Source organism: Pseudonaja textilis, chromosome 3 (genome assembly GCF_049901715.1).
Source record: "Pseudonaja textilis isolate UNSWEBS1 chromosome 3, rPseTex1.2, whole genome shotgun sequence".
In the NCBI taxonomy this organism is placed as follows: domain Eukaryota; kingdom Metazoa; phylum Chordata; class Lepidosauria; order Squamata; family Elapidae; genus Pseudonaja; species Pseudonaja textilis.
The window spans coordinates 19,796,304-19,809,635 of NC_141992.1; the positions used below are offsets into that span (position 1 = coordinate 19,796,304).

The 13,332-nt window shown below is 36.3% G+C and overlaps 1 protein-coding gene across 1 annotated transcript in view; it reads left to right on the plus strand.

Moving 5' to 3' along the window:
• The window catches only part of ATP9A (ATPase phospholipid transporting 9A), a 107,867-nt gene that overhangs the window by 31,825 nt on the left and 62,710 nt on the right, over positions 1-13,332 (plus strand). The window contains exons 3-8 of the mRNA XM_026697480.2: positions 1,004-1,117; positions 6,189-6,297; positions 7,993-8,051; positions 9,942-9,993; positions 11,200-11,294; positions 11,688-11,768. Of these exons, the coding sequence (XP_026553265.1) occupies positions 1,004-1,117; positions 6,189-6,297; positions 7,993-8,051; positions 9,942-9,993; positions 11,200-11,294; positions 11,688-11,768 (510 nt within the window). The remainder of the gene's footprint in view (positions 1-1,003; positions 1,118-6,188; positions 6,298-7,992; positions 8,052-9,941; positions 9,994-11,199; positions 11,295-11,687; positions 11,769-13,332) is intronic.

Below are 13,332 nucleotides of genomic sequence, written 5' to 3' on the forward strand. Positions count from 1 at the left end.
TCAATAATCATGCTGTTTGCATGATGACATCATGACTTATGTGATATCATTTCCCCCGCAGATATCTCTGTGTATGATATCCAACAAACCAAAATAGAAGTGGTTTTCTTTTTTAAAAAAATCTTCATTGTTTTTTTAGGAGAGGAATTATTTAGTCATTTCTTATGAACAGGAATTCTCCTGCTCCAGTTGTTATAATAGCACCATCATTGCAAAGGTTTTATGAAAAAAGTTCTCTCATGAGATTTCCCTCAGGATTTAATGGGGAAATGGGAGGCCATATTATAGCCACCCAGGTTTCCATTAAATATTTCTAAATGAAGGCAAGAATGCCTCACCCAATGAACAATTATCTTAAATCATCTACTTTGGAATACATTTCTAAAGTAAATTAACTCTCATCTAATGTGTCTTCCCAATACTAGTGCAAAAGTGTTGGATTGAGGATTAAAGATTACTGAACTGATTCAAACTGCTACAAGCAGTCCTTGGTTTATATAAACATTCATTTAGTGACTGTTCAAAGTTATAAAAGCACTGAATAAAGAAAGTATTTATAACCAGTCCTCATAGTTCTGACCATTGCACTATGGTCATGTGATCAAAATGCATATGCCTGGCAGCTGGCATATATTCATGACAGTTGCAGCCCCTCAGGGTCACATGATCACCATTTGCATTCTTTCCAGCTGATTTCCAACAAGTAAAAGTCTGATTCACTTAATAACTGCATGGTTCACTTAACAACTGCAGTACAAAAGAAATTTTGGTTCCAATTATGGTTGTAAATTGAGGGCTACCTATATTCTGACAGATGAAAGTATTTGGTATATTTGCATGTGTGTGTTTTTATAAATCAGTAAATTTTTACTGTCTAACCTTTTCCTTTTTAGAATCCTCTCAGATTAACCATGTTTTTGTAGACTGCTGCTCTTTATGTTGGATGAGTTTCTTCCAATATTTCCTTGTCACTTACTTGGTCTTCTCCACGCTCTGCTTCTAGGTCCTGTTCAACCAATTCAAATATTTCTTCAATCTCTACTTTTTATTTCTTGCCTGTTCTCAATTTGTTCCTGAAATGAGGCTTGGTGCACTTTACACGTATTGGGTTCCACTGGTAGGTAATATCAGATTTATTTACCCAAGAAAAGTTTCAGTGTTTGAATACAAAAAGTCCTTTGTTAACCTTATCTCTGAGATCCAAGTAATGCTGAAACTTAAAATGGTTTTTGTTAGCTTATTTTATGAAGCCTGCCCTTTATGTCTTTGGGAATTGTAGATGCTTGGTCTAACTTTTTAAATTGATTTAATAAAGGTTCACCATTCAGAAATAAAACCTTGAGTGGTACAGGAAAATAAAATACACAGGGAGACACTTGATCAGGGGAGTAATTTATCCCATAACTTAATCATTCCAAAAGTTCAGTTAAAGAGATTATCCTGGGTTAACTCCCTTTAAAAGTAGGTTGTCATAGAAGCATTTTTGTAATTGTCTTTAGAACAATGGACTAAATGTTGAACAAATACTCACAAAATAGATAGTCCTTGGGTTTGTTTTTATTTTTCCAGATCCTTCCAAAGGTTAAACCATATAAACTATATATTGACCAATTTAAAAAATTAAGGAGGAACATGCTGATTTTCACAGTTCTAACTGGTTTTACTTGTTCTTCTCACTAACAGTCTGTGTCTAAGAAACCACAGATAGTTTAATAGTTTATTTAGTACAATGAAATGCTATTTTTTTTCATCAACAGTCACACTTGGGTTTTGAACAGTGTGTTAATGACTGGTTTCCAAAGACAAAATTGGTAGGGCCAGGAGTAAAGCTAAATGTCATTAAATATATGTCACAGTAAATTAAATCTGGTTCAGATGTGTTTTCTTAATGGCTTAACTAATTGTCAGAAGGGAACTATAGTTAGAGCTGGATGAAGAGAAGGACAAAACCAAAAATGTAATAACATTCATAAAATGATAAATAATAATCCAGTTATGTGTTTAACTGGTTGTGTCACATTAAAAATAATAATAGCTAATGCTTTTTAGACAGCTCTGGAAGCAACACAAGATTATCAATTGGGTAGCTGTTATTTCGTATGTCTTTAGGGATTTTAACTTCTTTCAATTATAGCTCTCTCAACAAACAACAATTTAGCAAATCAGGGCTTAGGATGTAATTGGATAATTCAAGGCTGTTATTTTTTACTTTAAGATAGTGAATGGAACACCAAATTTTCCTTCCCCCCACCAAAGCAAATCTATATTTCTTTTCATGGGGCAAAAACCACTTTCAGGGTTGCTGGGGGGACTTGAGATGTAGAAAGAAAGAAAAAAGGGGATAGGTTAAATTTCCCCTTCTCTTCTCCCCCATTCCCAGTTGTACTTATTCTGATTAAGCCTTTGTTTGCTTTTGGAAAAAAAAAGTATTGAGAGATAGCAATCTCCAATGACTAGGCTTAAATTTAGAATTTAACAGAGCAAGCCATTTTGTAATGTAGCATAAGAGCTAGAAACTTTTCCCTTTTTAATGGTAGCTTGCATTCTTAGTATGCCTTTATTTTATATAGTATGGAATACACATCTGGCTGCACTACTGTATGGTGTTTGCTGTAGAAATTAGTTTGTATTTTTAACAAGGCTTGCTTCAAACCTGTAGCTCATTGTAATTTGTTCAGATCACACAAATCATTAGAATTCAGCGTGTGAGCTGCCAGAGTTATAAATAATAGACTTTTTGTTCATTGTAGATTGCTGAAACAGCCATTTGGGAGTCAAATAACAACTTGAGAGGAATCAGTGAGGCAGAATAAATGGGATAGTTTTCATGATTGTTTGGAACCCCAATCTTTAAATGCACCAGTTTCTTTTTCCTATATAATATATATAAACCTTATAAACTGGGTTTTGAGATAGCATTTTAGAGTAATGATTGATATATATTTTAAGCACCAAATTAAAATGCTGTCATAATGAGAGTAAAGTAGTATGATAATTGAATGCTACTTATCTACTTAGAAGAAAGACTCATTAGCTATTGGGACTTGCTGTCAGTAAGTACTTACCCAGGCTTATTTTTAATTGAAGGAACAACAATATAGCAAATCAGGGCTTGTGATATGATTGGATAATTCAAGGCTGTTATTTTTTTTACTTTAAAATAACGTATGGAACACCAAATTTTTCCCGTCCTCCCAAAGTAGATCTTTGTTTCTTCCCATGGGGCTAAAACCAGCTTTGGGGAGGAGAAACTTTGAGAGAATTAAAAGTACAATAAATAAAATACAGGATTTGAGGTTAGGTAAATGTAAAAAGGGTTGTTTTATTTCTCCAAAGGATATTGCCATTCTTTCAAATAAGACTTAATAATACTGAATTCCTTTGGACTTGCTTTATACAATATACTAATGTTTTCCAAATTTGGGAGAGCTAGAATCAGTCCCCTGTATCATTTGCATCTCTTTGTAATGACAAGCCTTGAAGGCATATAGTAATGTAATTCTGACTTAATGTTCATGGAAGCTATGCAAAGGAGTGGAAGATTCCTAGAAATTAGTATAGCAGATTGATTTCCTTTGGGCAGCTTAATTACATTTACAAACAAATTATTTTTTTTCCATGATTCAGGAAAGAAGAATCTACATTGAGAATGTTCTTACACAGATATATAATCCCAGGGTGGAATCATATTTTTAAATATTTAAAGTATGTCTTAAAAAGAGAAAAAAGCTATGAAAGAAAATGCTTTCAGACTGAGAACCTGAATTTTAGTCAAGGATATTTCTGCCCTCCTCCCCTTCAAAAGGATGAAACCTGTTGTTGTTAGTTGCAAAGTCATGTCCAACCCATCGCAACTCCATGGACAACATTCTTCTAGGCCTTCCTGTCCTCTACCACAGGGATCTCCAACCTTAGCCACTTTAAGACTTGTGGACTTCAACTCCCAGAATTCCCCAGCCAGCTTTGCTTTGCTGGTTGAGGAATTCTGGGAGTTGAAGTCCACAAGTCTTAAAGTGGCCAAGGTTGGATACCCTTGCTCTACCATCTTCTGGAGTCTGTTTAAGCTCACACCTACTGCTTCAGTGACTCCATCCAGCCACCTCATTTCTCTGTCATCCCCTTCTTCCCGTACCTCATTTCTCTGTCGTCCCCTTCTTCTATTGCCCTCAATCTTTCCCAGCATTAGGCTCTTCTCCAGTGAGTCCTTCCTTCTCATTAGGTGGCCAAAGTATTTGAGTTTCATCTTCAGGATCTGGCCTTCTAAGGAGCAGTCAGGGTTGAAACCTGTAATCTCACCCATTTAGAAGAAAGTTCTGTGTGTTCAGTGGGGAATATTTATAAAATCAGCACTATAGAATAGTTGGTTTCATGGAATGGAGGCTCATTAGCTTTCAGCTTTTTGCTCAAGAGTGCACATGCATAAATTGCTATGAATGTGTCTTGGCTCTTTAAAAAAATCAAAACAAAAACATCACCAATAACAAGAATCTAAAACACTGTTTTGATTAGCAGGATTGTGATAGTTTGCAAGCACTAAGCAAGGTGATGATGGTATAGGTTATCAGAATTAGATAAGGCTGATTATGTAGACACCTAAAGCAGCTTTGGGTAGTGAGATGGATACCATAAAAATTTAATAAATAAATGTATTTCTTCCTATAAATATCAGTTGTTAGGATCACAAGTGAAAAGGTATTTCCTTCTTATTGAATGAGTTTTATTTGTCTTGTTTTGTTTAAATTGTTCATTATTGAATATTTTAAAATAAATATGATAAAAATATTTAAAATACAGTAAATACAATATCAATGCAGCATTGCACAGGCATTGGTTTGACCATTGGCAGGAACAGAATGGAGAAATGGATACAAGCTTGGTTTGATCCAGGGGTGGGATGCTACCAGTTCGGTCCGATTCTGTGGAACCAGTAGCTGCGAAGAGCGGCTGACACTGAACCTGTTTAGTGTTTGGCCCACCCAGCTGCCCGGGCTCTAGGCTATCCTTTATTCCCTGCTTTTCCCTCCTTAGCTGCCTTGTACAGCACAGCTTTCTAGCTAATCTAAAAGCAGAGCCAAGCCTTCCTTAGGACTGAAGCTTCTACTTTTCAGTGCAGACTCGGGTAGCCAATTGCAGATAGATAGATCTCTAAGTGAATCTGTGATTCTGTGAGCAACTCAATCTGCCTGCCTGCTTTGCCTGCTTTTGGGTAAAAGTTGCTCTTTTTTATTAAAAAAAATCAATATTTACATCAATATTTATAATATTTACATACAAGCCATGCCTACCCAATCACATGACCACCAAGCCATGCCCAGTCAACAAGCCACACTCACCCAGTCACATGACCACCAAGCCTCACCCACAAATTAGGCCACACCCACAAACCAGTTGTTAAGAAACTTGAATCCCACCCCTGGTTTGATCCAAAAGTATTTGTGTTATCTAGAAAGAAAAGGAAAAGAAAAAGGCCATATCAGAAATATTGTAGCAACATAGAAGTTGTATATTTGCAGCTTGAACATTGTAGCAATGTGGCTTTCGTAGTGTTTTGTACTACCAGTGCTTATTTCTTCTACTTGTTATATCTAGTCATGTAATATAGAATACAAAATAACAGAATGGGAAGAGATCTTGGAGGACTTCTAGTCCAACCCCCTGCTCAAGCAGGACACCCGTTTCAGACAAAGGGCTGACCAACCTCTTCTTGAAAACCTCCAATGATTGAGCACATTCGTATCTTTTGGAGGCAAGTCATTCCACTGATTAATTGTTCTCGCTGACAGGAAATTTTCTACTTAATTCTAAGTTGGATCTCTCTTTGAGAAGCTTCCATCCATTACTTCTTGTCCTGCCCTCGGGTGTTTTGGAGAATAGGTGACCCCTTCTTCTCTGTGACAGCCCCTCAAATATTGGAAGATTGCGATCATGTCACTCCTAGTCCCCCTACCAAATACCTAATCCCCTCAATCATCCATCATAATGGTCCTATATTATATTATATAACATCATAAAATGTTAGCCTCTTCCAACTAAGTGGTTTCATCTGAAATGGAAAATTTAAGTAAATATTTCACCTTGACTCCATGTTGTGATCATCCACTAACTTCCCAGGTCTTCAGACAAGTTCTTTGGATTTAATCTATTTTCTTTTGACTAATGCTCCACCATTTCTCTTTCTGCCTCTTTAGGGCTTTGTGCTTACTGTTACCATCATCCGTGAGGCTGTAGAAGAGATCCGATGTTACATGCGTGACAAGGAAGTCAACTCTCAGATTTACAGCAAGCTCACAGCAAGAGGTCAGGAAATTGGCTCCAGCTTTCTGTCTGTTTGCAACTCTATCAAAAGATGATGATAATCAGAACAGCAATTTTGAGAAGGAGGGGTTGGAGGGGAAGATGTCAAATATATGGACGGAGCTTTTAATTGTCCTTTTGGTGACTTGGGCCAAATCAGAACTTTGCAGTATCCTATCGAAAGTGTGCATTCTCTAGCAAAACCTTCCTACTAATGATTATTCTTTTACAAGGCAAATTTATAACATCTATAAAGGTTGTAATTATTTTAAGATCTATTAAGAAAAAAACAACATGCTGCCCTTTGTACATAATGGTAGACCATGGTTTAATAGCCTGAAATTTAAGCTGCTAAGTTTTGGGAGGCAGAAGCTCCCTAAACAAAAGTTATGGTTTAATTCAGTTTGTGAATCATAAATCATGGTTCTTGGCTTTCTTTCTTGTACAAATTCATACAACTGGAGTTAAGCAATTAAACATAATTATAAACTACAAACATAACTATGGCATAGGGTTCCACTTGTTAACTGGTATTCAGAAACTAAGTAAATTTTCTAAACAGTAAACAATAATATTACGGCTCAAACTACATGTAGTGTAAGCCCTAATATTGTGGTTCATTAGCCAGCATGAATGTCATAGTGTATAATAATTAGCCAACAAATCATGGATGAATATGTTTATTATGAAACTATCAACTATCTCTTTATTTTTATTTGTTTGGAGGATAAAGTGGAGAGGCAGGCATCCATATGTAAAACAATGTAGACAAAGGTAATAAATGGAAAAGGGATAAGAAAATATGCATATGAAAAGGCACTCTTAATTAACACAGGATTTCCTTCTCTTTGATAAGAACCAGGAAGAGACAATAACAAGGCAGAAATAATCTTTGCTGTGAAAACCTTTGCTCTACATTTAAATTTCATAGTGGACATTCAAATTTGCTATTTTTTTAATCGCATCTGCTTTCTGGGATACTGAAAAATATTTTAGGGGACAAAAAGATAAATCTATATTTATCAGATGCAAGTTTGTTGAACATGTATCCTTCGGCCCAGTTTGGCCTTAAATTTGCAAATGCTGGATTTGATACCTTTTCTAAACATTTTGTTTAAGAGTTTTGTTTCCTTACTTTCCTCTCTACAATTCATGAATACAAAGCATAGTAAACCAGACCAGCATTAAAAAAAAAAAGTCCTATGAAATGCAGAGGGACCCCCTACCAAGGGAACACTGCTTTGATATAGATCATTGGCATTTACCAGCTGTATCAAAAAACAATATTTTCTCAAACCTTTTGTGCTTTGTTTCGCAAGTCATGATGCATAAGGTCTCCTAAAAGCCAAATGTTTCTTGGAAGAGTGTGGAGAGTGTTTTTAATTCCCATCTACATTTTGTTGATCTTTTGCTTTGGCTCCCTGCTTCAAATTTAAATGCATGCTGGTCATTTGTACTCTTCACAGCTGCATAAAGCTATTCTAGAGTGTTTGCGGAAGGAGGCATTGCTCTTTGCTAATACTTGTTGAGTTTTTAGCATCAAGCAGCATATCAACCGTGGACCATATTTGACAATAAAAAGGTGCTGAATAATTCCTTCTGAATAGAAGTGTGTGTGGGGGGAGTGGGCGTTGTCATTGAGAAAGCTCTGTGCATACTTTTGGAGAATTTTAAAGCGGTATTTTGTTTTATCTTCAGGCACAGTGAAGGTGAAAAGTTCTAATATTCAAGTGGGGGACCTTATCATTGTGGAAAAGGTATGACTGGATTTTTAAAAATGGTAATATTTTCCTCAATACAAATATCAGAGGAACTGGGATTTAGCAATTAATGATGTTGTCATTGTTATCCATTTAGTTGTATTTGACTCTTGCCGATTCTATGGGCCAAATCTCTTCCAATCATGTACTACTTCTTTGAATTATTCTGTATTCTGGCTGGTGTCAGTTTTGATGGTGTAGCAATTAATAGTTAAAGCATATTGAACAGCAGGTTTCTTCCATTTCATGCCTCTCGATATGTTGGATTTCAGTAATCAGAATTCCAAACCAACAAATCTGATGGGCACCAAATTGGGAAGACCGCTTCATAATTGTACCCAAAGTCAAATACTGTATATTGCTAGAGCTTCCAGACAGGGACTGCAAACATCCAGATGACCAGTACATGACAGCACAGTGTTATATGTACTTCTATTCCTTTCCCGACCTCTAGCAGTTAACTGGATTTCGCCACCCAAATCTTGTGGTCTTAATTCTTGTTTAGAAGTTCATTAGAATTTCAGGTAGGAAGCTCCATTATTTGATTAGATTTGGACAGAAAGTTGAAAGCCTGCTTTGGTGTTCCAAACTCGTTAGATGCTTTTCCTATTCAGAAATGCTGGTGCTGACATTAATGCAAAAGGAAACTTTCTGAGGATATTACTGGGGCCACTTTCAAAGTAGAGAAGTATTAAGAGAAGAGAGCCTCACAGCACAAAGATGAATTTGGTGGGAAGGCCTTCTCCACAAGGAGCATTCTATTATCATTAAACTTCTTGGCAAGTTGAAGGGAATGTCTTCAGTGGCAATCTCCTTTTTTTTCCCCCTGTGCAAATTAATAGAGACATAGCAGGTTATATGGGGAAAAAGAAAGGCAGCTGCTCTGAAACCAGATATAAAAGTAAAAGGAAAACCACATCCCTGTTAAGGACATTTGGGGGCAGCAGAATCATTGCAATGGAAGGAAACTTCCCCAGATTAGCTATTTTCAAAAGACACTGATTTTTCTTTCTTTATTTGATAACTGCTCACACAGATGTTTTCAAAGCAGTAGTTCCTGCTTATATTATTAACTTAAGTGGGAACCTTTGGAAGTGCATACATCAGGACAGCTGTCAAAGCCCCATAGCCTACGAAGTCTCCAAATGAGCATCACTTCATAGGCCTGAAACCTTGCTAGTATTCTGCTCCAGCTAGGATTTGGGTTTTGTCTTTAGGAAATCCATCCACCTCTACTTCACAAGTCTTAAGAGCTCTTGCTCTTTCCTGGTCTTTGGCAGTCATTCAGGGTTTAATGATTTGAATTTTATACTTTTGCTTTCATTGAATGGTGGCTGTATACAAATATATAATAACTATTTTGATTAAAAGAATAAATGGATATGCTATGATGGCAAAAATGTTCTGTTTATTCCCATGTCACTTAAATATCAAATAACAGAATAACAGAGTTGGAAGGAACCTTAAAGGTCATCTAGTTCAACCTCCTGCTCCAGCAGGAGACCCTATACCATTTTGACTTCATTTTTGTAAATTGTCTCTTTCTATTGTGGGTGACCTAGAAGAGATTGGAATTTGAAGTTATGAAGCTGCTTGTGTAATATAACTCCATGAATTTAGTTTGGATGGAATTGGACAATAATCTCTATATAATACACAATAATTAGCCTATCTCAATGAGCTCCTTCACTTAATAATTATATTGTTCCTGTTAAATGTTTTAATTGTAATATATTGTAAAACCCCCACCACAACGCATGGAGTCATTGATTGAGATGGGCTGCTATAGAAATTGAATGAATGAAAAAATAAACCTTCCTAGTCATATATTTCCAGTCAAAATTATGGACTGAATATTCATTGACTGCCTTTCTTTTCCCAATGAAGAACCAACGAGTCCCTGCTGACATGATTTTCTTGAGGACATCAGAAAAGAACGGTAAACATCTGGAACCCATTGTGAAAATAACCATTAACCTTTTGCCAGTTATAGGAGACATCATAATCATTTTGAACATGTAACCTAAGTAGGTACAATTTTAAACTTGGTGAGTCTGACCAACTCAAACACTCATTTTCAATAGCTCAAGTTTCCTTCTTATTTTATAATTGGTGATTTTTTTTAAAAAAAACATAGAGCTTGTTTATCTTGCAGGACGTCCTGTTGTGTAAGGTCAAGCAGTGTGAAGGAAAGGGAGATTGATGTGGCATGCTGGCGGTAGCTTGGGATTCATTGAGCTTCAGATTAACTTCTGTTCTGGGATGTCCCACCATTTGTTCAGGCAGCTTGCAAACTCTAGGCTACTGAGGCTTTATGTTTATGTAATCACCAATTCTGGGGCTTCTTCATAATATTTATTTACTTCTACCTAAATTGAACTGTGGGGAAAGAAAAGCATGATTTTAAAACTACTTCATAAAGTGAAGACAGTGGGATCCTGCCTGGGTGTGATAATATTTATCAAGGGAATAGCTGCCAGTAGCACTGTTGACTCAAGTGCAATCATATTATAGTCATGGTGGCCACAGTCAAATTGTTTGTAGGTCACACAGAGACTGTGACCCACATCAAAAGATGGTTTGGGGGCACACATGGAGCTGTTCTCAACACTGAAGTTTTAGGGTTATTATTTGGCATAATGTTAGTGCCCCCCCCCCAAAAAAAAAGAATGATGTATAAAAGTAAATGGTAAAACCTCTATATTCTCAGCTTATAGAAATTTGTGATAATTCTGATTTGTGCAAAGTACCAATATTTTGTGTCTGGTACAAACTAAAGCTGAGTGTTTAGAGACTGCTGCATGGATGATAATCTTTCTGACATGAAAGTGATTAGATCTTCACCAGCATCTTACATGGAGTCCAACATGCAAGGAAGGGACTGCATTGAGGAAGGCAGGTCTACGCTACATTTTTTTCAGCATGCTGTTTGCTGTGTTTTTTTTTTTAATAAGGGAAGTCCCTCAGATCAACCCCAGAATTAATTATAGGTAAAACACATCTCTCTTCACTGAGTTAGGATTCTTCCTCTGCTGTACCATGTAGGCTAAACTTTCTATAAAGAATTAGTTTTAAATAATGAGGTATCATATTTCCTATGTATAGCATGTGGGGAGGGAATTAATTCAAATGAATATTTCCATAGGGTCCTGCTTTCTCCGAACGGATCAGCTGGATGGTGAAACAGATTGGAAACTGCGACTGCCTGTCAGCTGTACTCAGAGGTTACCAACTGCTTCTGTACGTCACACAAACGTTATTTTAATTACACAACTTAACATGTGTCATTAAAAAAAATCTCCCACTGATGTATTTTTCAAACCAATTTGTAGCCTATGTGCTGAGTTAAATCTTAGTGGTTTATTTGGGCATATCTTGGCCTATGGTTCCTATAGGGGAGCTGGCTAATTATGCCAAGGGTTCAGTCCTGACCAGCTCAAGGTTGACTTAGTCTTCCATCCTTCCGAGTTGGGTAAAATGAGGACCCAGATTGTTGGGGGCAATATGCTGACTTTGTAAACCACTTAGAGAGGACTGTAAAGCACTGTGAAGTGGTATATAAGTCTAAGTGCTATTGCTATTATAATGAATTGTGCCCCTTTTCTGTCTTCATACTCTCCTCTTCTTTTGTAGGACCTTCTACAGATCAGGTCATATGTGTATGCTGAGGAACCAAATATTGACATCCATAACTTTGTTGGGACATTCACAAGAGTAAGTACTGACTTTGTTGTTTAATAAAAGAAAAAAGTAAAACTGTTTCTTAGAAAATTCAGGAGACCATTGGGCTTAAAGGCCTTTAAAACAATATTTTGAGATGTTCTACATGTTCCATATAGATTTTAGACCAAGGTAACACTTTCTGTAATGAACTCTGTTGGGACATGTGCTGGATGAATGATCTTTTCATTAGGAGAGATTTTTTTTTCTGAAAGTGATGTATGACAGAGAGATTTACCATGTAACCTCCCAGCTTTGTCCCAATCAACAATTGCATTTTACAGCTTCGAGCTTTGAGGAAAATGTTCAGATTGGTAGATGACAATTCCTTTCACAAAGCTTCAAGTTGCCTTGGAAATCACAATTTTTATACTTGGGGAGTACACAGCTTTCAAGATAAAAATTATACCATTCCGTGGGTAATTGTAATTAATCTAAACAAATATGTTTGGAGATGAACAACATAAAATGTAGTTTGTTCTTGTACTACAATCTTGTAAGAGGAAACAATAGAATTGGCACTGATTTTTTTATTTTTTAACAACACATCATCAAATATAATTGTCTAATTTTCTAATCAACATAAAGCATGGGAAATGATTTAGACACCACATCGTTGTTTGTCTTAACTGTTTATTAACAAGTGATAATGGTTAGTAAATCTGTAGCATTAAACAATTATGGTAAACTGTATCATCCTGGTAAATCAAAAGTTTGGTTTGTTATTTTATTGTCTGGGAAACCAGCCATTGTAACTTAATCACCATTTAAAACAATCCAGAAGGATATTTAAAAAGGAGACATACATTTGCTCCATATAAGGTTGTTCAATTAAGAAATGATTTAGTATTTAAAGTGCCCAGGTAGATCACTAGTTTTCATTCATTCAAGATTATGTTCCATAATGATAATTATTTTAATATTTTGAGTTTCCCCAAACACACATTTATTCATTTCAATTGGCAAAAGACATAATTTTGGATGGAGAGATGAAGAGAAAAGCTAGAAGGAAGAGGACAGATGTCAGTGAATAGTTTTCCCTGCGTGTTAAAAGGGTACTTACTTAATATAATGTGTGAACTTAACCCTGGAGTTAAGAATGTTGGTTTACATAGTGCAAACCTACCTTTTGTAACTGGAAAAGGCTACCTGCAGGTTCAAGCTAACACCACTGTTTTCCTTTGTTGCATAATTTATTTAAAATGAGATGCTCAGAAACAGCTACAGACAACCACACAGCATTTCCTGAACCTTTCAGATTTGAATGATAATATATGATGTAACCAGCAGGCTGTTGAACGTACATTACCTTAATCTGTCAGGGTGTTGTGTTATCGGGAGCTGCAGTTCAACCGTTGCTTCTTGTAGCCTGCATCACTGAATGTCTTGACATATATCACACTCCAGCATTGGCTTCACACCTTGGGGTGACAGGCAAAGAACCCTGTGGTCTTTCAGCATCTGAGGATTGGAGCAACAGTGCTGAAAAATTTAAACATCTCTGATCATTTATGAGATTCTAGAAATGGTGTGTGAACCTTTTAAAAAAATATGCACA